The sequence below is a fragment of the Pelodiscus sinensis genome, chromosome 1 (genome assembly GCF_049634645.1).
Source record: "Pelodiscus sinensis isolate JC-2024 chromosome 1, ASM4963464v1, whole genome shotgun sequence".
Classification (NCBI taxonomy): domain Eukaryota; kingdom Metazoa; phylum Chordata; order Testudines; family Trionychidae; genus Pelodiscus; species Pelodiscus sinensis.
This window is the reverse complement of record NC_134711.1, coordinates 325466836-325492105: the sequence shown is the minus strand read 5'-3', so window position 1 is coordinate 325492105 and position 25270 is coordinate 325466836. Positions and strand designations below refer to the sequence as shown.

Below are 25270 nucleotides of genomic sequence, written 5' to 3'. Positions count from 1 at the left end.
AAAGGAAAATGTACGTGCTTTGTTTAAATGATTGTATTAAAATACGTTTGTATTAACAGAAGAATGAAAGTGACACAAATGATAGAGCTTCTTGGGAGACAAAAGGGCAGCGGGTGGAGGACTCAGGGCAGTAGGTTGGATGGGGGGAGCTCAGGGCAGGGGATGGGGGTGCAGGAGTCAGGCAGGACTTGGGGGCTCAGGGAGGGGGATGGGGATGGGCATTGGCTGTGGGCTGACGTCAGGGGGTGGGGTGCAAGAGTCAGGGCAGTGGCTGGGGGAACAGGGGTGGAAGGGTTAAAGGTGGGGGCTCAGATCAGGGGGCTAGAAGATCGGGGGGGCTTACCATCTATGTGCAGAATAAATTTTGTTATGTGCACCGAGGCATATGCAGATGTGCACCCCCAGAAGCAACACATGCTGCCTGATGGGAAGCCTTTGAATCTCTCCTGGGTGGCCTCCCAAGTGCTCAGCTTACAGGAAACACGAGTCACAGTCCTGTCCACAGAGGGGGCGCACCCACACACTAGCAATGCTCTGAATCCCGGAAGCTGATTCTTTCCACTTCTGACACCAGACATCACACAGCTTGGTCCAGGCTGTCTCGGAACCCTTGCGCCAGCTGACTCCGCCAGCCAGAGCAGTGTTCTGCACCCTCTCCCCAGCTATCTACAGAGATTCCAAAGGATACTAAGTCATCTCTGCCAGCACCCCAAAGCCTGCACAAAGTCTGCCTCTTTCTAGGCCCTTTGCGAGAATCAGACGACAGCCCACTCTCCGGGAGCCTGTAATCTGGCAGTTGCTCAAGGCGTCCAGCCACTAGAGTTTGCTCTTACTCATCAACGTTCCCATGAATAACACTCCAGCTGGACTTAACACTGCCACGGCCATCACCCTGTCTTCCCAGCTTATTGGAAGAATTTTACACACGCCTCTGGTAGGAAAGCTGTTTATTCATTTGCTGGTGTAAGTGGTTTGTGTTGCAGAGCCAGACAGGAGACGGGCTAAAGCACACATCTCCTCAATGCTGATTTTCACTGGCGCTGGCACTTTGTTATCATACCGGGCTCTGTTTTGCAAATGATCACAGTTCCTGACTGCCTTCGTCAATTGCACTCGTGAGCACAGCATCAGGATCTACAGGAGAGACAAGGTAGCAAACTGCTTGCTTTTTGACTCTGTATGGGCCTGATTCAAAGCCCATTAGCATCCAACTGCAGCAAGGGAGGTTTAGGTTGGGCATTAGGAAAAAGTTCCTAACTGTCAGGGTAGTCAAACACTGGAATAAATTGCCCAGGGAGGTTGTGGAATCTCCATCTCTGGAGATATTTAAGAGTAGGTTAGATAAATGTCTATCAGGGATGGTCGAGACAGTATTTGGTCCTGCCATGAGGGCAGGGGACTGAACTCGATGACCTCTCAAGGTCCCTTCCAGTCCTAATATTCTATGATTCTATGATTCAATGGGATCTTTCCACCAGTTTCAGCAGGATTTAGATCAGGCCGATGTTCCCTCTAATTTTTTCCACCCATATGCGGAATAAACTTTGTTCTGTGCACCGACACATGTGTGGATGTGCACCACCAGTAGAGACACACTGCCGGCTGTAGCCGCTCTGCAAGTCAGGCGGGTGACACTGGAATCTCTCCTGGGTGGCCACCCCAATGTTCCGCTTATGGAAAAGACGGGATCGTGCCCTCATTTCTTAAGTAAAACCCCATAATTCTGAAAGTGAAAGTCAGCAGGGAGGGTTCCTAGCTAAATTCAGGCAGTTTCCTGTGTTATAGACATTGCAGGTGAAGTACTACAACTTCAGGACACCGCTTGCTTGGCCTTCTGAGCCTCCTGGACAGTCAGGTATAGTGACCTCTTTAAATGCTTAAAAAACAATGCTTATTCTTCATTAATCTAATTACAGACACTTCTGTTGCACCTGTCTCTAGACAACAGGTTGCACTGTGGTTTAGAAAATGATACAAATGTTCTCGCCGTTACACCTGTCGGCACCTATGGAATTGAGGGGGGCTATGGGCAGTGAATCAGGCAGCTAACTGGGGGTCCCCAAGCCTGCCTCTCCTTCTTCTTCCAGCCTTTGTCTGCCGGGGATTGTAAGCTCTTTGGCTTACTGGGACAAGCTGCCCTATGTACAGCCCCTCGGGCCACAAACTGGGTTGGGCTCTCTAGGCGCTTTTGTTATACTGGAGTCTGGGGGTGCAGAGAATGAAAGGCCTAATATTTCCTGTTGCGTTGAGAGCTCTGCATTGTTCTGAAATTATAAACGCTTTTGGATGGGAGAAGCTGCAGAAATATTGTCATTTGCATGTAGAGAACATTTTTTAAAAACGGTTTATTTTGCTCATCTCTACATCATGAAAGATGCTGACCACAGCTTTTTCCATAGATGCAAATGGAACCCAAACACCTACTGGGTGTGAGGCACTGTCCCGTATAGCGGCACTGAGACCACTTACAGACAGAAGGAGGTTGCTCTACGACCTTACCTAAGCGCCAGCAGGCTTTGCACTCCAGCTATAGAGGCTCATGTGCTATGCTCCAAGAGGTCCCAGGTTCCGTTCTGCCTGTTGAGACCTGTTCACAAAATCAGGCAGCCTCTAAAGCAGAAAGTTTTCATCTCTTGCCAGGGGAACAGCTCTCTTTCCATCTAGCCCTACACCTAGCTGTTGCTTTAGGTACCTTAAATCCCAGAATCAGGCTTCCCCCAGGATTCACAAAGCCCCTGGATGCTGCAGGTGCCTGCATTTACTTGGCACCTACGTTTTTGCAGTAAACAATTCCCTAGGTGGCTATGTTTCTGCCTCTGAGCATGTGCACTGCAGCCCCATGCCAGCCTTCCCAGCATGGGTACACCTCCCCAGAGTTGCTCCTTCACCTAACTCACCTGTGTGGTCTGATCTGGCATGCCTGGGCCAATTGTGCAGGGCTCAGATTTGGGTCCAAAACATTCAGCATTGTCATTAATGTCTGGGACAACGGAGTGGAGAAAGACACTTCTCAAATGTATAGCAGCACCCAGCTGGGGGAGGGGGCAAACGTACTTTTCAGGATTAGAATTCAAAGGGAGCGTGACAAATTGGAGAACTGGTCTGGAACCGACCAGATGAAATTCAGCAAAGACAAGGGCAAAGTGTGTCGCTTTGGAAGCAAAACTCAAAGGCCTGGCTACAAACTGGGGGCTAAGTGGCGAGGGGGTTGTCGTACTGCTGAAGAGGATCTGGGGGTTAGGGTGGATTCCAAACCGAGTACAAGTCAACAGCATGAGGTAGTTGCAAACCCGGATAATATAATCCTGGGATATATTCCCTGGAACGTCAGGCCAGGGTGGGTGTTAGTCTCAGCCTTGGTGAGGCCGCAAGTGGATACTGTGCCTAGTTCTGGGGCCATACCTTAGGGGAGGGGTCTCCAACCTTTTTAACCACAAGATCACTTTTTCAGTTTAAATGCAATGTAGGATCTACCTCAAACCCAAATACCCTGGGCCCGCCTCCTTCCCGCCCCTTCTCTGAGGCCTCCCCCTGCTCGCTTCATTTCCCTTCCTCCCCCATCCTCACTCACTTTCACCAGGCTGGGGTAGGGAGTTGGGGTGCAGGCTCTGGTCTTGGGCCAAGGGGTTTGGAATGTGGGAGGGGCTCCAGGCTTAGTACAAGGTGGGGGGTTGGGGTTCAGGAGGGGTTTCAGGATGCTTGCTCTGGGGAGGAGTTTGGGTGCAGGGGGGAGGTTGGGGGTAGGAGGGCGTTCATGGCTGGGGCAGGGTTGAGGATGCAGACTCTGGCTGGGCATCATTTAACCGAGATGGCTTCTGGGTGGTGGAGCAGGGGGGTTAAGGCAGGCTTACTCCTGCCCTGGCCTTGCGCCACTCATGAAAGCAGCTGGTATGTACAGCAATGGCTCCATGGTACCATGTGCTGCCCCACATCTACTGGCCACAGTTCCCCGATATTGATCAGTGGGAGCTGCAGGAGTGGTGTCTGCAGGCAGGGACAGCCTGTGGCCACATGTGCTCTGCCTCTCTCAGGGGGGTGTAGGGGCAAGCAATAAAAAAAGTAACAACTCCCCATGTATGTGTTGGGGCAGGAGATGAGAGTGAAGAGCAGTGTGTGTTTGTGAGAATGACAGAGACACACAAAGTGTGTGAGTGTGACAGAGATTTGCATTGTCAAGTTCCCTCCATCCCCTTCACTCTATCTGGAGACAGGGTACAGAAGTGGAGGGAGGAGGGACACCCTGACATCTGTGCCCCCCCCAATTTCACCCTCCCACACCTTGCACAGCAAGCAGGAAGCTCCCCAGGGGGAGGCGGAGGCAGCTCCAAGCCAGAGGGCAGGAACAGCTGACCATGGGTGGAGAGGCAACCCAAGTGCCAAAGCTTGAGAGCTTCCAGGACAAACCAGTCAGGATCCCCTGTCAGAGGCTCCAAGATCTACTGGTAGATCCTGATCTACAGGTTAGGGAATATGTGCACACCCTGGAGAGAGTCCAAAGGAGAGCAGCAAAAATGATGAAAGGGTTCGAAAACTGGTCATAGAATCCTAGAATCCTAGGGCTGGAAGAGACCTCAGGAGTCATCAAATCCAGCCCCCTGCCCAAAGCAGGACCAACCCAACTCAATCATCCCAGCCAGGGCTTTGTCAAGACAGGACTTAAAAACCGCTAGGGATGGAGATTCCAGCGCCTCCCTAGGTCAACAGGACTGGACATAAAGTATGTAGTTGCTCGTCTCTAAGGCGCCACAGGACTTCTCGTTTTTAAGACTGGACGGCTACGTCTAGATTGCATCCCTTTTTCGTAAAAGGGATGCAAATTAGACATATCGCAATTGCTAATGAAGCGGGGATTTAAATCTCCCCCACTTCATTAGCATAAAAATGGCTGCCGCTTTTTTTTCGTCATGGAGCTTTGCTGGAAAAAAGCGCCAGTCTAGACGCGGATCTTTTGGAAAATAAAGCCTTTTCCGAAAGATCCCTTATCCCTTATTTTAAGAGGGGCAAAGCTCCGTGCCGAAAAAAAGCGGCAGCCATTTTTATGCTAATGAAGCGGGGGAGATTTAAATCCCCGCTTCATGAGCAATTGCGATACGTCTAATTTGCATCCCTTTTACAAAAAAGTAGCCAACATGTTTAGTGTTTAGAAAAAAAAAGTGTGTGTGTGGGGGGAGACCCTGAGAGCTGCCCACATCCAGGTGTAGGGGCTTTATGAAAAGAACCAAGATCAATTGTTCTGCATGTCTGGAGAAGGTTGGACAAGACCTAATGGCTCTACTCTCTCTCAGCCACCTGTTCTGTACACGCGCACCGCCCCCAAATCCATGCCACCGTTCATTCGCACACTCATCTCTCTCGGCTACATGCCCATGCCCACTCCCCTCCCCCACTGGTGTTCCACCCACCTGTTCTGTCCACACATCCTCCCACTTCCATGTTTCATATCCACTCACTCTGCATGCACCTCCATGCCAATACCCCGGCAAAGCTCAGCAGACCTGCCCCAGAGCCAATCCAGGGCAAACATCGTCTCAGGCCCTACCCCAGAGGAAGCACGGCATGTCCGTGTATTCAGTGGCAATCTCATCTCTGCCCCTTCCTTTTTCCGGCTCCCTGTAAATCCCCCTGCACTCCCCACTCCTGGACCCAGCTCACTGCCCCGGAGCAAGACACTGCCACGTCCTAGTCGCTGTGTCACTGGCTGTCCCCCAGGATCCGTCTCCCAATTCCAGTGCCTGGCTCCCTTTCTTTGGCCAGAAAATCACCTCCAAAGACCCAGCTCTGCACTGCAGCCTCTAAACAAGGGATCAGCTCAGCATACCGGAGCGTGGGGGTTGGCAGGGCGTAGCTGTGGAGTCGATGCATGGAGGTAAAGGGTGTTGTGTGAGGGGTGTGTTGGTCTGTCTGTTGGTTGTCTCTGTGTGGCTGGGGTTTGGGGCAGTGACCAGCCTGTTTGTTTGTGTGTCTGTATGAGAAGATGTAAGGCTGGGACCCTGATGTCTAGGCCTGACCCTGATCTCTGATGGCCGAGCTGTTGATCAGGACGAAGCAGTGAGGACTAGGATATAAGGTGGTTAGTTGCCAAACAACCACTTGACTTGTGTGAGGCACTGAACTATCGAGCTGTGTCATTATTTTAGACCCATTCCCAGCCCTGCCAGGCTTGGTTCTGTGTATTGTGAAGGTACCATATTTCCACCCCCCAGAATCCATTCGGGAAATGCGATCGGCATGGAGTGAAAGCCGGGTTTTCCCGACTAGTCCCCACCTCTCCAGCAGAGAACAGGATCCCAGGGCCCAACCCGCCTCTGGGATAGCTGGGCTGCCATCCATGAGGCAGCAGCCCCTGCCTGGGAAAGACCAGTTCCTGCAAAGGGTGTTGCAGAGTGATTTGGTTTGGGTGCATACATTCCCCATGCCCCTCGGTTAACATTCCTGATGGATTCTCCTACAACCGCACAGGGGAAGTTGGAATCATGCTGAGGCCGCTGCTGATCCCAGTGATGTGTATCTGCCTTCCAACCTGGCTGGGAACTGCCCAGGTAAGCACCTGAGCCTTGCCAGGGAAGCAGGCTGTATATTTGGGGTTTCTACTCAAGGCTGTATGAGAAGGGCTGGAAGGGCTCGCAACAGGTCATCTAGCCCCCTACTTGCTGGAGCAGGACCAAGTGAGCCTCAACCAGCTGTGACAGGTGTTTGTCCAACCTGTTATAAACACCTCCAGTGATGAGGATTCACAGCCTCCCAGAGCTTAACTGCTCATACAGCTAGAAAGCTTTTCCCAATGTTCAAAAGTCAGCTCCTAGAGGTAGAGACCCCCTCTGAGTGTATTTGACCAGAGCTGAGCACAATGGGGTGTGACTCTAGTCTAGTTGCTACTTGTTGTTAGTCTGTAGCTGCAAAACAAGGAGGCGTCGTGCGGCACAGGATGTCTCGTTGTAGGTGCTATTGTAACACAAACTCATGTGACCCTTTGTTTCCTTAATTCTCCCAGGCTCAACATGTGCACAATCTGAGCATGGTGCCTGATGCTTTTGATGACCAGTATATTGGCTGCGTTGAAGTAATGGATGTAATAGCACCTGAGCTGCTAGAGGTTGAAATGTCCTACTCATCACTCTTTAGCATGGTGTGGAAAACAGCCATAGAAAAATGGAAAGATATGAAAACAAAGGTTTCTCTCCCCGGAGGCTTTGGGGATGAGCATGGACAGGCCATAATAGCCTATTCTGACAAATACAAATACAACAATGAAGTGTTTCAAAGAATATTTAATGAGGCTGTACGAGGGGCTGGGACATCTCAAGCTGATTACATGGCCAATTTCCAGTTTAAAGCCCTTCATTATTATTTGACAAGAGCCTTGCAGCTCTTACAAGGGAGGTGTGAGGTGACACACCACACGCCGGTGTACCAGCGGGTTTCTGACGCTGTGCATTGGAGCAAAGACGATCTCCTCAGGTTTGGCTATTTTGCCTCTTTGTCTATGAAGAAAGAAAAAGCTAAGCGCTTCGACACAGCGACTCTGTTCACCGTCCACACGTGCTTTGGTGTTCACATAAGGAGCTTCTCACACTTTCCAGACCATGAAGAAGTGTTAATCCCAGTCCATGAGATGTTCAGCGTGTTCCCAGGGACTAATAGTAGCAGCTACGTCCTCCGGAGCACAAACCGAACCTGCAGCCACTTTAACTGCGCGTACCTGGGCAGTGAGTACTGGGCTGAACAGGAGAAATATTGGGGGGGGAGGGCTGTTTGCTGTGGGGAATTTAAAACCCCCAGGGAAGGGGTGCAGGGAGAGCTGATGAGAGGGATGCTCAGGTGGGTGGACACTGGGCCCCAAGCGCTCCCTGAGGACAGAGAAGGTGCCTAGACACCATAGCGAGAGGCTCACTAGAGACAGGGAAAGGCCCCAACCCGCTATGAGTTTTACACACACACACGCCCCCTGCAGGGCCTGGCAGAGCAGCTGTGTCTCCGCAGACAGGGTCCAGCCAAGCCGTAGGCTGCAGGCAGGGAGCAGGCAGTTGGCTTAGGGTATTCCTACACTGGGACACTATTTCAAAATAACTAGAATTGATTTAATAGCTCCCAAAATAACAAATAACAAAACAACAACATCGAAATAGCGTGTCCTCGCTACGGGGAACCCTCAAAATTAGTCTGAAGCAAACTCTGTTAATATGGATGCCCTACCTTGACTTAGAGCCTCAGGAAGCACTGGGGAGTAATTAGTTCAAATTACTCTGGGGAGTCGTTATTTCAAAATAGCAGCTCCGGCGCATCCACGCAACCGCTATTTCAAAGTAACTATTTTGAAATTAGTGTTATTCCCTGAGGAAAGCAGGAGTGCAGAGTTCGAAATTAGTGACCTCTTATTTCAAAATAACAGGGTTGGTAGTATAGAAGCTCTGCTTCTTAATTAGACCTAAGGGGGGCTATTTCGAAATAAACCTCTACCTACCATAAACCAGGGCTTAGTGTGCAGATGGCACATTATTTAGGGCAGACAGGTTTAGGGACAATGGTGAGGAACTTCAAAGAGATGTGACCAAGTTGGGCGAATGGACATCAGAACTTCACATCAGGTGAAATTCACTGATGCGCATTCAAGGTGCTGCCCATTGGAAGAAATAGCATTACTGGGTTGTTAATGAGCTGAGCCAACTCAGACAGAGACTGGGCCATCATGTTGGGAAGTTCAGTGCCAATCTCAGTGAAACCTCTGCTCAGTGTGCTGCTAGGCCTATAAAATGTTAGCCAGCCTAAGGAGTAATGGGATGGAGAATAATGTAAAATATTTTAACACCATTATATGAATCAATGAGGTTCCCTTCTCTGAGATGCTGCATTTGGTTCTAAAACCCTTGTTCTCAGCGATTTAGCTAAGTGGGGGAAGAGATTAGAGAGTGTTGAAAATGATGAGAAGTCTGGTTTGATTTCTAAAGTTAAACCTGGAATGGTTTAATTAAGAGAAGGGACACATACAAGGAAGCATGGAGTACTAAATGAGACAGTGATGAATTACAATGGGCCACTTTCCCTTTCATATAAAATGAGAATTAACTGAAGGCAACGTATTGTAACTAGGAAAAGAAATTGGTAGGATCCAGTCTGACAATTCCCATGTTTCTTTGGAAATAGTAGAATGGAGTTGAATGGGCAGATTGTATTTCATTGACCTTCTCTGCTTGTACCGTAGAAAAGAAGAACCAAACATGCATTGACAACTCTGGTAAGAATGAAACGTTTTCTTTTGACACCGCCTTGCCCTCTGTATCAAAGTGCAGAGTGGAGAGCAACCTCATCAGGCAAACACGTCACATGAAACCAATTGAGAAACAAGCGGGGTTAGCTTCATGTAGTGTCAGTTGATCCATTTTCTTGTATGGACTTCATGACGAGTGTCTGAGTGGAAGGCCGGAGGGAACGAGTTCAGAGAAAAGTGTTGGAAATGATGTGGGGTCTGGAGAGCCCTCCAAAAGTGAGGCTGGAATGGTTTTATTAGGAGACGAGACCCACAAAAAGAAACACAATGGAGACGTTCAAAATAATACATGAGACAGTGACACATTTGGGGGGGCATTTTTCCTGTCTCATAAAACCAGACTAAACTGAAGACACCTGCCAGGGATTATCTTCTAGACAATACTTACTCCTTGCCATGAGTGCAGGGGACTGGACGAGGTGATGTCTTGAGGTCCCTTCTCCTGCCTCCTTCATCCAAACTCCCTCCCATACCCCACACCCTGTCCTGCACCCCAATCCCTTAACACAAGCTCCCTTCTGTAGTCAACCTCCATCCCAGACCCCACACCTCCTTCCATATCATGGAAGAGTGTGGCCCTCGACCACCTTCCAAATTCTTGGAGTGCCCCGCCACCATCAAACATTATTGCCCACTCCTGATCTAGACAATACTTAGTCCTGCCATGAGGGCAGGGACTGAACTAGATGTCCTCTTGAGGTCCTTTCAGTTCTATAACTGTATGAATCTATAATTTTAAGTAATAAAGCAGACTGCCCAGTTATATAAAATACAGGGTTAACTTGTGGAACTCATTGTCACAAGGTTTCCATCAGGCCAAGAGCTCAACAGAATTTAAAAAAGAAGTAGCCATTTGTTCAGACTGTGAGAATCTCCACAGTTATGTTATATAACTTCACACAATGCACAGTCGATCTGTGGAACTCCTTGCCAGAGGAAGTTGTGAAGGCCAGGACTTTAACAGAGTTCAAAAAAGAGCACGATAAATTCATGGAGGATAGGTCCATCAATGCTTATTAGCCAGGATGAGTAGGGAGGGTGTCCCTAGCCTCTGTTTGTCAGAGGCTGGAAATGGATGACGGGGGAGGGATCACTTGAGGATTCCCTGTTCTGTTCACTCCCTCTGGGACATCTGGCATTAGCCACTGTGGGAACACAGGACACTGGGCAGCCATTTTGAATTATGTTGTTGTCCACGACATACCTCTGACTGCTTTAAGAAACACTGTTCTAGAAGCTGTTGAGAAGGTACCATTGTCCTGCTTTAAGGAGCTCTGTCCACATGGAATTATTTCCTATCCATTGTTTGATCTGCTCTTTCTCACTGACAACTCCCACAGGAGGCGTCGCCTTCCCCAGAGAGATGAGCCCTTCGCTGTTTGGAGGTTCCGTCATCCTGACCCATGTTGCTGCTCTGAAGCTGTTTGCTGGGTTCTAACTTTCCCTGTGTGCGTGGTTCATTTTTTCCCCCCCTCTAACACAAACCACGGGGATGAGACTTGCCAGAGCCAAAGCAGTCCGGCTCTCCTGCCAGCATTTCAAAGGGAAACCAGGAACAGGGATGGAGTTTCCCATCAAAATGGGAGTTCTGTTCCGGAGGGGATTTGTCGTACGATGGTAGAGCAATAAATGGGTGCACATTAGAGAACAGTTTCTTGTAGTTCAGTTCTGCCACCACTATCGTACCAATGTTGATGACATCAATAAAAGCTGATTAGCTGAGTGCCTACAGCTTGGTTTAGTTTCTATTGGTGGTGCACATTCGCACGTGCCTCGATGCACATAAAAATATTCCACACATGGATGGAAAAGATTAGAGGGAACACTGGTATCTGGAATCCCAGAAAATGATGGGGGTGGCAGTTGTGACGGTGAAGCTCGCGCCTGCCCCTTCTTTCAGTCAGGCGGCAGCGTGGTAGCCAGCCTATCCCCGGCACGCCTGGTGGTGAGTGGAATTGGGTCATCCCATCATCACTTGGGCCATGAACTAAGCCTAATTTACCACACACTGAGTCAGGTTCATTCATTTCCAGTACTTGTTTACTAGGCATGATCCTAACAAAGACCTTGAATTAGAGCAGGAGCAGCCGGGCCAATAGCCATCGCAAGTCCCGGGGCAAGGCGTGGGGGAAGGGCAATTCCGTACCTCTAGAAGGGGAGGGGTCAAGCGCAGCCAGCCCCTTGTGCCACCCAGACTGCAGCGTCCTTCCCCCGACCCCAACCACTCCAGCCTTCAGAGCTGCACAGAGCAGCGCTCAGACGCTCCTGTGACAACACAAAGGGATCCGGAGCTCAGCCACTGCCTATGCTGCAGAAACAGTTGCAGCCGGGGCCTCTGGGCCCCTTTGAATCTCTGGGCCCCAGGGAAAGAGCTCCCTTTGTCCCTCCCTGTGGACAGGCCTGAGCAGGACACCTTTTTTGTGTGCATTAATTCACTGGGCATGCCTTTTGTACCCTTTCCCATTAACACTGGTTGTCTTCCGATCTTACATCTCTTGTGGAGGTCATAGTCTGGGTAAATTTCTTAGCCCAAAGGTTAATTGCCCTGCATGTTAAAATATGTTTTGTTTTCTGTTTCACCTTTGTGATCCAGCCCAGGGATCTCATGCATCTTTGCCTAGATTAAATCCTCTATTTGATGGATTGTGTTCAGGAAAAGGTTAGTCGGCTCTGAAGCATAGAAGGGAGAAAAAACCCAACTCAAACGAAGTTATCATGGAGCAAGAAAGGGGTGCCAGGTTTATCCTCATAGGCAAAAGTTTTCCTCTTTTTGTTTTACATTTGAGAGTCAAGTCTTGGTCGCAGGAAAACTGGGAGATTTCTGACAACCCAAGAACAAAGATTGAAGAACCATTCTCAGGGAGTAGTTCACATTCATGCTGGAAGGGCATAACAAGTGGAGATCTGCAGGGATCAGTTCGGGGATTGGTTCTGTTCAATATCCTTAACAATGACTTAGAAAATGGCATAGAAAGTATGCTTATAAAGTTTGAGGATGATACCAAGTCGGGAGGGATCGCTATTCCTTTGGAGGATAGGGTCATAATTCATAATGAAGTTCAATAAGGACAAATGCAAAGTACTCCACTTAGGGAGGAACAATCAGTTTCACACATACAGAATGGGAAGTGACTGTCTAGGAAGGAGAATGGCAGAAAGAGATCTAGGGGTCATAGTGGACCACAATCTAACTATTAGTCAACAGTGTGACACAGCTGCAAAAAAAAAGCAAACATGATTCTGGGCTGCATTAACAGGAGTGCTGTGAGCAAGACAAGATGAGTCATTCTTCTGCTCTACTCTGCGCGGATTAGGCCTCAGTTGGAGTATTGTGTCCAGTTCTGGGAACCTCATTTCAAGAAAGATGTGGAGAAATTGGAGAGGGTCCAGAGAAGAGCAAGAAAAATGCTTAAAGATCTAGAAAACATAAGCTATGAGGGAAGACTGAAAATAATTGGGTTGGTTTAGTTTAGAAAAGAGGAGACTGAGAGGGGACATGATAGCAGTTTTCAAGTACCTAAAAGGGTGTCACAAGGAGGAGAGAGAAAATTTGTTCTCCTTGGCCTCTGAGGATGGGACAAGAAGCAATGGGCTTAAATTGCAGCAGGAGTTTTAGATGGTACATTAGGAAAAACTTCCTAACTGTCAGGGTAGTTAAACACTGGAATAAACTGCCTAGGGAGGTTGTGCAATCTCCATCACTGGAGATATTTTAGAGCAGGTTAGATAGACATCTGTCAGAGATGACAGTGCTTGGTCCTGCCAGGATGCAGGGGTCTGGACTCCATCACCTCTTAAGGTCCCTTCTAGTTCTAGTATTCTATGAAATCTGATAGAGACTTTTATCTCCAACTCCATCTAATGCTACTGAGGGGACTTAATAAAAAATTCCAAAGACCTGATTTTTCAACACTTGTTTAACTGAAATGCATGACAGAGACGTGGAAAAAAACCCTGGATCGCTGAAAATCTGCCCACTCCCTAGGCAGCCAGGGAGGGAAAGAGACACAAATCAGTCACCAAACAATTAAAACATTTTCTTCAGTTTTCAAGGTGGGGAAGGTTAAAAAAAAATCTTCTAAAAAAACCCTCCCTTTAATATTTTCCTCGCAACTTTTCCTTGTCGAAACAGGGGTGTTTTGGATTGAACAAAAACGTTTCAGCCAGCATGGCTCAAAACCCTTTCCTGTTAGGGAGGGAGAGATGCAAGTATAGAAAATTGCAGTGGAGAGAGAGAGAGAACTTTTGCAAAGGGCGAAATATAGACCCTACGACAGCACGTGGCTGCCTGGCTGAGAGACAGACACTTTTGTTAGCCAGAAAAGAGGAACCTAGAAAGCAGCAGCAGTAGCAGCAACCTTATCCATGGGCTGTCATAAGGGAAATGATACCCCAAGGGTCTGTGAGTTTCCTGAGCTCTCTCTGCTCCCCTCGGTCTAACCAATCAGAAACCATTCTAAGCCCTCTCTACCTCTTTCTCTCTCTTCTTCCCCTCCCCTTTCCATACCTCTTCTGAACTGTTTTATCCTCATCTGAAGGACCATTCCACCACATTTTACAATATGTGATTCAAATAAAATATGAACCTGCACAAACATCCAAAGCCACACACCTGTAGTCAGAGCCAGTTTATAAAAAGTGTTTAGCGAGGACTCTGTAAAGCTGCGGCAGTAAAAGCAGCCCGGAAGCTACAGTCTGTGAATTAAGAGATTATAATATGAAATCCTTAGGCTTGCTTTCACACTTGTGCAAAGAAAGGATACACAACACAGGTTGGCTCTTTTTCTGCCTTTGGTTTTCTTTAGCTTTGCCAAAGGTCGAATGTTATTTGCAATACAGGTTAGGAGGAGTAAGCTAAATAGCTCACTTATTTTGCAAGCCAGTGGCTCAGAAAAGGTTTGGTTTTCTCCTGCTTTTTAAAAATTACAACGGAAAGTTATATTAAGGAGGAGGGAGAAAAATTATTCTCCTTGGCCTCTGAGGCTAGGAGAAGAAGCAATGAGCTTAAACTGCAGCAAGGGAGGTTTAGGTTAGACATTAGGAAAAACTTTCTAGCTGTCAGGGTGGTTAAATATTGGAAAAAATTGCCTAGGGAGGTTGTGGATTCGCCATCACTAGAGATATTTAAGAGCAGGTTAGACAGACACCTGTCAGGAATGATCTAAGCGGTGCTTGGTCCTACCACGAGGGCAGGGGACTGGACTTGATGATCTCTCAAGGTCCCTTCCAGTGCTGGTGTTCTATGATTAAGTTTTCTAAAGAATAAGCATGTTAAAAGATTAACTTGTTTAAAGAAACCTTTTCATTTAGCAACCACTCCTGGGTTAAAACCACAAACACATAGTTACAGCCAAAGTATGGCTTGTGAAACTGCAGCAGTAAAAACATCCTGTGAATTAGAGTTCAGAAGGATGCTAACTGACCAGAATATAACACAACCCCCCACCACATGGCTTCTTTTAAAACTTTTGTAAAGGAATAATACAAACCACATGTTCTCTCTTTTTACCATTTTAACTTTGCAAAGGGTTGAATGATATTTGCAATAAGAGTTAGAAGGAACAAGATAAACAGCTCATTTATTTTGTAAACCAGTAGCTCAGAGGGAAGTTTGTTTTCCCCGCTTTTTAAAAAATACAAGTGAATGTTAATTTCTAAAGGAATAAGCATGTTAAAAGATGAACCTATCTGAAGACACTTTTTCCCACCACCTTGTCCTCCATGTAGCACTTTAATATATCTTTGAATTTAAAAAAAAAAAAAAAAAAAGCTGCAGAAACTTCCCAGGGGTAAGACCATGAGTTCTTAGTCAGGGTCAGCTTATAAAAGTTTTCTCTGTATGTTTTAATGAGGACACTGAAGCTGCAGTCCATGAATTAGTGATCCGAAGGGTGTTAACTAGCCAGAACATAACATGAACCCACCCCACCCTTCAGGCTTGCTTTAAAACTTTTGTAAAGAAATCCTACACTGCACAGGTTAGCTTTTGTAACCTTTTGTATTCTTTAGCATTGCAAAGGGGCAAATATAACTAGCAATACAAGTTAGAAGGAGGATGTTAAATATTCCCTTTATTTTGTCAAACAGTGGGTCAGAGAGCCATTTGCTTTCTCCACCTTCCTTCATTTTAACAAATACAAGTGAAAACTGTATTACGTTTTGTAAAGCAATAAACATGTTAAATCCTTCTGACTTGTACTGCAAATAGCACACAATCCTTCGCAACGCTAAAGAAAACAAAAGCAAAAAAGAGCTAACCTGTGTTGTGTATGACAAATTCACTTCAAAAGTACATTATCAAATGCTTACTAAATAATTATAACTGTGGTGTCCAACATGCTAACCATTAATCACATGTGGCTGTCTGGCTGATTGAGTGTGGCTAGTTGGCTTGAACAATGTGCTATTTGACTGGTTAAGTCTCCCCCTCTGGCCCCCCTATACCCTATTTATTTTGGAACTGGACTTTTAATACTCCACTCATCTGAAAAAGTGGGTTGTATCCACAAAAGCTCATGATACTATCTACATGTTTTATTAGTCTTTAAGATGCTGCTAAACTATTCGTTGTTTTTAACGTTTTTTAAAATGTGGCTAGTTTGTTATATAGTGGCTACTGCTTCAGAACTGGTTGTCACTATGCACATCATTAGACAGTCTAATGACAATGAACAGAATGGCCTAAATTATATCCCAAATTACACCTTTCAGACCCTCTTGATGCCAGTGGAAGGAAGGGAAGATTTTGGCCTTCCACTTAGTTTTGGAATGCCATATTTTCAGGTCTCAATGCAATTATAGCACTGAAATTGATGCCAATGGGCAAAAGAGCTAAATAGGAGAAACAAGAAAGAGCTGATCAGGAAACATATCGGGTGCGTCTAGACTGGCAAGATGTTGTGCAAAAGCAGCCGCTTTTGCGCAAAAACTTGCCAGCTGTCTACACTGGCCGCTTCAATTTGCGCAAGAGCACTGACTTTGTAATGTACAAAATCAGTGCTTCTTGCACAAATATGTTCACGCTCCCACGCAGGGATAAGCCCTCTTGCACAAGAATACTTGCGCAAGAGGGCCAGTGTAGACAGGCACCTTAATTTTTTGCGCAAGAAAGCCCGATGGCTAAAATGGCCATTGGAGCTTTCTTGCGCAAAAGCCCGTCTAGATTGGCACGGATGCTTTTGCGCAAAAGCACTTTTTGTGGAAAAGCACCCTTACCAATCTAGACGCTCTTTTGCGGAAATACTTTTAACGGAAAAACTTTTCCGTTAAAAGTATTTCCGCAAAATCATGCCAGTCTAGACGTAGCCATCGTGTGTGTGTGTGTGTGTGTGTGTGTGTGTGTGTGTGTGTGTGTGTTTTGAAAGATACTTCACTAGCCCAGCTATTGTACAAATCAGGAAAGAAGCTCACTTTTGAGGAGGCTGTCATGAAAGAAACCTGTATACCCAACAACATGTATAGTATGTGTTATAACTGAGGGCAGAATTTGGCTCCTCATGGCTCCTGTCAAGCAGATAAGTTTATATTTTACATTAAAGCAGCAAAGGGCCTATTTCTGTGGGAAATGCCTGATTTTGATCATTTTGAGGCCTGGAGGTCTCTCAGCCAGACTCTGGTCAGGGACAGGCAGCTGCTGCATGCCTGCAGGCTGTGTTTAAAGGTCATTCAAGGCATCTGAGTCCTTGCAGCATGCCTGGGACTCACTTTGGCTGTGTTGGGCTGTGAAAGAGTAGCCCTGGCATGGCTGGGGGTTTGCCTTGCATCAACCCTGCCCGCAAGGGTGCCTTCAGAGATTGCTGAACTGGGCTTGTTGGGATGAGACCAGTGGAACTCATGGAGCCATTTGGGGGCATGGATATTGCTCGCTGGCTCCCATGAGCGCTTCTCCAGCCGTAGCCTTCCCAATCCATGAGGTGCAGGAACTTCCCTTTGGAACTGAGGGTCTGATTCACAAGTTATTCTTCCCTGCCATGCATCATGACCTAGGCATCATCCTGGCAGGCAGTCGAGGGGATGCTATTTCAGTAGGAGACATGGAATGCAACATACACTCACGTCGGGGGTGTTGGGGATGGAAAGCAAGGGGGATAATTTGCTGGAGGACAAGAAAGCAACCAAGGAATCGCGGCTTGCCGGAGGGATGGGAGGTGTCCGTGTTTTGTGGAGAGCCACTCTCTCAGATGGTGTGGAATTCTTCTGAGCGCTAAGCCCTTTTTCGCCCCTTCTTTCCTGAAACACAAAGAGAAGGCCTGTGTTCATTACAGTCTGCCTCAGCCTGCTTCAGAAACTGCCTGGGTGAGAGAGCCCCAGAAAGGCAGCTCCCCCGCCCGTGTGCCAGGCCACGTTCAGAGTAAGTGGGGTTCACTCTGTAGAGCTAGAACTCGCCGGACGCTGGATAGCAGCATACCAGGCATGCCCATGTCTCTGCTGGGGAATAAGGAACAGCTCACTCGCTGAGGAAGGGTCACTGTTTGCCGTGAAGACACGAGACTGGGAATCACAGCCTCTGTCACTGATCAGTGACTCACAGACACTTATGGGCACCCTAGTGAGCATGGATTAATACATGAGAATAACAGGAAAGTCTTTTGGGATAGAAGAAAAAACCAGGCAGAGGGGATCCCGGCTACTCCTGTCAGATATCGCCACACCCTGCAGCACCCTCGTGCTTTAAGAACTCAGCGGAGGAGCACACCCCATCTGGGCCAGTCAGTTATGGCAGAAACTGCAAGAGGTAGAGCAGTGAGAGAAAAATGGCTGTGCGGCTAACCCCGGGGGTGGGCGCTCACAAGATCTGGGTTCGGTGCCTTGCTCTGACCAGACTCCCTGTGGGATCATGGGAAGGTCACTTTGTTTAGCTGCTGCTTCAGTTTCTTTAGTAAAAGAGGAGCAAGGATCCTTCCTTTCTACCTCCCGTTGTCTGGTTTGTCCATTTAGACTCTGAGCTCTCCAGGTGAGGGCAGTGTGCTTCTACAGCACCAATGCAACCAGGCTCTGATCTCAGCTGGGACTCCTATGCACCACTAAAATACAGAAAATAATTTCCTCTTTCTCGCCTGTTCAAGTCTCTTCTCAGCCTGACTCCTGGAACTAGAAAGGCCCCTCCATAGAATCCTAGGGCTGGAGGAGACCTCAGGAGCCACTGAGTCCAGCCCCCTGCCCAAAGCAGGACCAATCCCAACTAAATTATCCCAGCCAAGGCTTTGTCAAGTTGGGACTTAAAAACCTCTAGGGATGGACATTCCACCCCCTCCCTAGGGAACCCATTCCAGTGCTTCTCCACCCTCCTAAAAAAAATAGTTTTCCCTAATATCCAACCTAGACCTCCCCCACTGCAACTTGAGACCATTGCTCCTTATTCTGTCACCTGCAACCACTGAGAACAGTCTCTCTCCATCCTCTTTGGGACCCCCCTTCAGGGAGTTGAAGGCTGCTACCAAACCCCCCTCACTCTTCTCTAAACTAAATAAGCCCAAATCCCTCAGCGTCTCCTTGTAGGTCACATGCTCCAGGCCTTAAACATTTTGGTTGCCCTCTGGTAGACCCTCTCCAACCATCCACATCCTTTCTGTAGTGCGGGCCCCAGATTTGGATGCAACTCCAGATATGGCCTCACCAGAGCTGAATAAAGGGGAATAATCACTTCTCTGGATCTGCTGGCAATGCTCCTCCTAATGCACCCTAATATGCCATTTGCCTTCTTGGCTACAAGGGCGCCCTGTTGACTCATAAGAGTCTGACATAGCAGAGGACGGTTTCAGTCCATCAAACTCTGCGTTATGAGCCCAGCACACTTTCACTGCACCACTCAGCTCCCTCCGTGAATTGTCCAGTCAATTCTAAAAACCCTTCCAGCCCCTCCCCGAGCCTGCCTGGCAGAACAAAGGGAGCTAACTTAGGCCTTGTCTACACTGGCACATTTTGTCACCAAAACCTGCCTTTTGGCAACAAAACAATAAGATCATTTACATTGTAACACAACTTTTGTTGGGAAGACACCCAGTTTTGGAGACAAAAAATTTCAACCCCTGTGAGATACCTTTTTCTTTTCCCCTTCCTTTATTGGTGACAAAGAGCCAGTGTCGACTCTGCTGTTTGTTTTGTCATGAGAATTGGCTTCTGCCAGGATCCCATGAGGCTTGCCCTGATGGCTCTACAGGCGGTCCCCGGGTTACGTACAAGATAGGGACTGTAGGTTTGTTCTTAAGTTGAATCTGTATGTAAGTCGGAACTGGCGTCCAGATTCAGCCACTGCTCCGCGGCTTTGCTCTGCTTTGCTCCCCGTCCCCCTGGTCTGCAGACCAGGGGGACGGGGAGCAAAGCGGCGGAACACGCGGGCAACGGACAGCCCAGACACGTCTGGGCTGTCCACTGCCCGCGTGTTCTGCCGCTTTGCTTCCTCCCCCTGGTCTGCTGGAGACCAGGGAGAGGGAGGGCCCCGTTCGTAACTGCGGATCCGACATAAGTCGGATCCGCGTAACTTGGGGACTGCCTGTACTCAGTATTTTATGATCTCTGCTGCCCTGCAGGCATGCCCCTCCCCTCAAAGCTCCAGGAAGTACCTGACAGCGGAGTGAGCTGCTCTGTGCAGGGAAAAAACATAAAAGAGCAACTCATTGGAGTGCTCCTGTTCTGCCCTGCTAGGAACACAGCTGCTGCTGTAGGTCGAGGGCTAGAGAGACTGCTGTGCTGCTTTGACTCCTCAGCAAGGAGAGCTCACTGAGCTACCTATGATGCTGCTCCCAGCAGCTGAGAATGCTGTGGGAGAACTCGGAGAGAATCCCAAGCAGCACAGGGATCAGCTCTGCCTTCCCACAATGCTGCATTGTGGGATGTTCACCCATATTGCTTTGCTCTCTCTGTCGACAGGGAGCTAGCAACATAGCCATGAAATGTCGACAACGGGAGGCGGAAAAAATAGTTTGACCAGTTTTCACTTTTGGCAACTTTTTCCTATTGACAGCACTTTTGTCACCAAACCTTCCCAGTGTAGACATAGGCTTAGCAGAATGGGAGGCCATGTAGCAATGGTCTGGGAGGTGGGACATTCATCACGCCCACCCTTGTATGGGAACGTGGTAAATTCTTCTCTCTGCCCTCAGAAACCCCACCTGCCCAATAGATGTGGGGTGAGAGCAGTTGACACAGAAATCTCTTACGTTGCCTTTTACACCTACAAGAGAAATTCTCTGCTGGACATCACTAGCCAGGAGAGATTGTCCCATAATGCCCTGACTCCAGGAGCAGGGGCTTTAAGAAGCAACCCAACTAACATGAGACTTGTGATAAAAATACCCCAGGAGATGGCTCTGCTGAAATGACAGCCCTGGGTGGGGAGAATCAGACCCAACGTCTCCTACTGACCTTCTATGTAGGCGCAGTTGAAATTGCTGAAAGTCTGGTTTGTGCTGTGAAGGACAAACTTGTTGCTGTTCTTGCCCCGGGTGAAGGAAGACACCTTGAAACGCTCATAGACTGGAATCAGTACTTCTTCTTCTTCGAACGAAGAGAAGTCTGCAATGGGGACCCCGAAGCACGTCTGGATGGTGAAGAATGTCTTCGAGCCAAATCTCTGAGCTACATGACTGTTGAAAGATGAAGAGGTAAATGTCCCAAACCTGACGTCGCCACCTCTCTTATCAGGTTCGTAGCAGAGAGACCCGACGCCCCGGTACACCTTCGTCTCATACATCTCAGCACAGTCTCTCAGGAGCTGCACCGCTCGGGTCAAATAGAAATGAAGGGCTTTGAAAGGAAAATGTTCGAGATAATAGACTTGGGATTGACCAGCTTTTCTCACCGCTCTGTTGAACTCCTGGTACAAAGGCTTCTTACCACCGCTGGTATAGATCAGGATTGCTATTCCATGCTCCTTCTTAAACCCTACCGGCAGAGAGATGTTTTCCTTCCTCGCATTCCATTTTTTTTCCGCAGCTTCCCAGCTTACGTTAAAACTCTTGAGGTTTGACTTCTCTTGCGGCAGTAGTTCGGACTTGATTATTTTTTCCATCTTTTCTGTGCAGCCTATGTACTGATCATCGAAAGCGTCGTATGCCATGTCCAGCACCGCCGACGTCTGGCAACTCACCTGGAAACAACATAGTGTATGAAATATCAGCGTGGCTGCCTGTCTGCTAGGCTTCCAACAATCCCAGCACTTGTGGAACTGAGCTAGGGCCAGCCCCCATGGGCCATTTCTACTGAACGTCCCTGTTAGAAACAAGGCAAGAACAAGACTGAGAAAGAGAGAGGCCTTACCAAACAAACCCATAGGCATTTTTTATATTATACATAGGAAATTCTGAAAAAACAAGATGTGCAACCACCATTGGGCGGATTCAAACCTGTGACTCAGTGTTCATTCCTTAAAACCACCTCCCTCCCACCACCACACACATAGTATTGCTGTTTCGCTTTCTCTTTTTCACCTCCTTCTATTTCTTTGATGATTTCATAGCGAGATTTCACAGCGGTGTTGTCGGCGGCATATATTTGATGTGCATATTATGGTGTTACCCTGTGACAAGCAGGTCCACTTTTTAAAGTCTAATTTGTATAAGAGTAGTGATAGAAATGTAGCCGTGTTAGTCTGGGGTAGTTGAAGCAAAATGCAGGACAATGTAGCACTTTAAAGACTAACAAGATGGTTTATTAGATGATGAGCTTTCGTGGGCCAGACCCACTTCCTCAGATCAAATAGTGGAAGAAAGTAGTCACAACCATATATACCAAAGGATACAATTTAAAAAAAATGAACAAATATGAAAAGGACAAATCACATTTCAGAACAGAAGGGGGATGCGGGGGGGGGGGGGGAGGGAGAGGAAGGAAGGTAAGTGTCTGTGAATTGATGATATTAAAGGTAGGGAGAGTGGGATGTTTGTGAGTTAATGGTATTAAATACTGCCAACCTATCAGCCATTTATGAACAGATTATAAAGCATTAGTAACTGACCAACAGACAGCTAATCAAATGTTACAGAAGCTTCAGGGGGTAGCCGAGTTAGACTCATAGACTTTAAGGTCAGAAGGGACCATTATGATCATCTAGTCTGACCCCCTGCACAGTGCAGGCCACAGAATCTCACCCACCCCCTTCTAGAATAATCCTCTCACCTATATCTCAGATATTGAAGCCCTCAAATAGTTTGAAGACCCCAAGATGCAGAGAATCCTCCAGCTGTGATCTGTGCCCCATGCTACAGAGGAAGGCGAAAAACCTCCAGAGTTAGTCTGGGCAGGATAAACTTAAAAAAACACAGCACAGCTGCCGTTACCTGAGGGGTAGCCATCAAAGTGTGAGCACAAAGGTACAGCACGGTGATCAGCAGAAATATCCTCTTCCCCTGTGGGACAGGAAGAAAATGCCGTGAGAACTCCAGCAGGAACCAAGAGAAATGCCTGCACGGGCTCCCTTGTTCCAAGGTGGCCAGGGTCGTCTATGAAGACATTTAAACAAGGAAAGACCTTTACAAGCTGGGGGAAGAGTTAACATCGAGAATATGTCTGGGCTCAATCTTTCCTTTGTTTCTTTTGGAAGTTAAAATATAAACAGGCCATTCTATTTCCTTAGGATTAAATGTTCAGAAGTGACTAATAATGTTAAGGGTGCAGCTTGAGACACCTGAAGAGCCCCCCCATCCCCCAAAGATCTGACCCCTTTAAGTTCTCATCAATTGGATCTCCAAAACCCCCAACTCCTTAGCTGCTCTTAATGAAGAGAAAAGGCCACCTATCGCCAGGCGACCAGTTCAAGGGATGGACTTGACCCCAAGGGTTAGAGATGTTACCGTACCTGCAGGTCTAAAGGCTGGATGTCCATGGTAGGCTCAGAGTGAGGTGCTGCCCAAGGCACTCACTGCCTTAAAGCGTGCTGAGACTTTTCCTGTGAGTCCTCCCCCCTGCACCCAAACAGGAAACCACCCTGCTGCCTTTGAGTCTGCTGCCGGGAGTGATCATACCACACCGTGGAGCCCAGCCAGCAACGCCATGCTAAGTCCCCCAGGGCTGCCCAGCCCGACCACTCAGACCTTCATGGCAGCAACCGAACTCAGATCCTCCTGCCCGACGGGGCTGATCTGAGGCCCACGTAGATTTCGATGGGCACTGACTGGAGTTCCACACAGGGAGCTGTTTCAGTCCAGGGCGGTTCCCCCGGCTTCTCCAGGAGACTCGCCTTTCGTTGACGGCTGTGAAGGACACGCCACTGAGTGGTTCTCGCCAGAGGCCACTGGAGTCCAACGTTGTCTCCTTTGAGCCACAGGCTAGTCAAACCAATGAGAAGTCCTGTGGCACCTTATAAACTGACAGATGTATTAGTGCCACAAGACTTCTCGTTGTTTATGCGGATTCAGACTAACACAGCTACCCCTCTGAGGCTAGTCAAAGTTTGCCTTCCCCACTCCCATGGTGTTCCACTTCGGAGTAGCTGTCACTGGTGGTCCGCTATTCCCTTGCTGCCCGTCTGCTTGTTTACAAAGACTCTCCCCCGTGCTGTGTAGGGATGTAACATTGGTTAATCGATTAAGTGGGATCCCGACCTCCCCTCCCCACACATGGGGGGCTGACTTCTGCTCCCAAACCACCACCACCCCTGTGTGGGCAGGCAGCTGGCTCTGGCATCTGACCCACTGAGGGTGATGCTTACTAGGCAAGCGGTTCACTAGTTACCCGTTCACATCCCTAGTGTGTGTGAACACAGAATGACTCAAATAGCAGGAATCCGTTTCCTTTCCTCTCAGCACCAGGAGCACTTGCAGCCTGTACCCCTGACCCAAAATCCTCTATCCAGGTTTATTCCAGACCCCACAAGTGTGCTTTGAGCTGCTCCTGTAGACTGCCCCTCTTTCCAGACTTCTGTCCCCTCTCCATTCCATGGCTTCCTGCCTCCTGTGGACATCACTGGCCCCGATCTGTGTTTCCCTGTAAGCAGTGCGCTTGTGCAGCTGCTCAGGGGAGATTCCAAGATTGCCCGGCTGATTAGCCGAGCACCCACCTGTAGCGACACATTTCCCCTCCCCCCAGCGAGGGGTTGGTGTCTGGGTCTGGCTAACGCAGCCCCACCTCCACGAGGCAACAGCAGCCAGGACTGGGCCTGCTGCTACACGGCCCTGGCCAGCAGCAACATGGAGAAGCCTGGCCCCAACTGGCTACTCTCTTCCTGGTGCAGCCGCCCCCGTGGACACTCTGCAGTATAACTATCCCCCATTCTCACTGCCCGCCCTGTGGTCATTGCAGAGCATAACTGCCTCTCTTATCAGACGCCTCCCTTTCCTTGTTATGGAAAACAGTCAGATTCCAGGCATGTTCCATTATCCTGGCACAAACCAAACTTGCTTTAAGTGAGGATAAGAGGAAGCTGCATACCAAATCTGATGGTCGTAACTCCTACCTTTTAGGAGGAGTTCTTGACTAAAGGGACTCACACATGGATAAAAGGTCACATGGAAAGATAGACCGATGCACAAACTCGAACTAGGGTGGTTAATGTAGGCATTCGAAGTTGCAAATGAAGCCCGGGATTTAAATATCCCGGGCTTCATTTGCATCTTCCCGGGCGCCGCCATTTTTAAATGTCCCTTAGTCCGAACTCCGTGCCCGCAGCTACACGCGGCACGGAGTAGGTAGTTCGAATTATGATCTCTAATTTGAACTACTGGTACACCTCGTTCCACCTTGAGGTGTACCAGTAGTTCGAATTGGAGATCCTAATTCGAACTACTTACTTTGTGCCGCATGTAGACGCAGGCACGGAGTTCAGACTAAGGGACATTTAAAAATGGCGGCACCCGGGAAGATGCAAATGAAGCCCGGGATATTTAAATCCCAGGCTTCATTTGCAACTTCGAATGCCTACATTAACCACCCTAGTTCGAACTAGGGGGCTAGTGTAGACATACCCTGAGATATATAGATAAATAGTGAAGTCCCTAGTGGTGTGAATGGAGGCTCTGTCTCTAGCCTCTGTCTCTTCTCCATCTGCTGCTCTCGCTCACACCTTCACAG

At 48.2% G+C, this 25270-nt stretch overlaps 2 protein-coding genes across 3 annotated transcripts; one reads left to right on the top strand and one right to left on the bottom strand.

The window, feature by feature from the left end:
• The first annotated feature begins 547 nt into the window (after positions 1-547).
• LOC102447458 (ecto-ADP-ribosyltransferase 5-like) lies at positions 548-16349 on the top strand. Of its 2 annotated transcripts, XM_006111771.4 has the most exons (6): positions 548-1150; positions 1786-1855; positions 6460-6539; positions 6992-7706; positions 9200-9232; positions 10606-16349. In XM_006111771.4, exons 3-6 carry the CDS (start codon positions 6474-6476, stop codon positions 10701-10703), a joined length of 912 nt encoding a protein of 303 aa, XP_006111833.2. In that variant the 5' UTR covers positions 548-1150; positions 1786-1855; positions 6460-6473; the 3' UTR covers positions 10704-16349. The 2 variants fall into 2 exon arrangements, with proteins under 2 accessions (XP_006111833.2, XP_006111834.2); XM_006111772.4 differs by lacking the exon at positions 1786-1855.
• A 236-nt stretch (positions 16350-16585) lies between these two features.
• Positions 16586-23183, bottom strand: LOC102449969 (ecto-ADP-ribosyltransferase 5-like). Its single transcript, XM_075919665.1, has 4 exons — positions 23061-23183; positions 22543-22611; positions 20630-21353; positions 16586-17494 (listed from the first exon to the last, which is right to left on the bottom strand). The coding sequence occupies exons 1-4, from the start codon at positions 23085-23087 to the stop codon at positions 17469-17471; spliced, it is 846 nt and encodes a 281-aa protein (XP_075775780.1). The 5' UTR covers positions 23088-23183; the 3' UTR covers positions 16586-17468.
• Between the last annotated feature and the right edge of the window lie 2087 nt (positions 23184-25270).

Bases quoted from the DNA above. Each gene is read 5' to 3' on its own strand.
- LOC102447458 (XM_006111772.4), top strand. From the start codon at position 6,474: ATGCTGAGGCCGCTGCTGATCCCAGTGATGTGTATCTGCCTTCCAACC. The intron at 7,707-9,199 runs GTGAGTACTGGG...CTTGTACCGTAG, and splicing joins TAACTGCGCGTACCTGGGCA to AAAAGAAGAACCAAACATGC. The intron at 9,233-10,605 runs GTAAGAATGAAA...CAACTCCCACAG, and splicing joins AACATGCATTGACAACTCTG to GAGGCGTCGCCTTCCCCAGA.
- LOC102449969 (XM_075919665.1), bottom strand. From the start codon at position 23,087: ATGGACATCCAGCCTTTAGACCTGCAG. The intron at 21,354-22,542 runs GTAACGGCAGCT...TGTTGTTTCCAG, and splicing joins CTTTGATGGCTACCCCTCAG to GTGAGTTGCCAGACGTCGGC. The intron at 17,495-20,629 runs GTCAGTAGGAGA...TTTGTGTTTCAG, and splicing joins CAACTGCGCCTACATAGAAG to GAAAGAAGGGGCGAAAAAGG.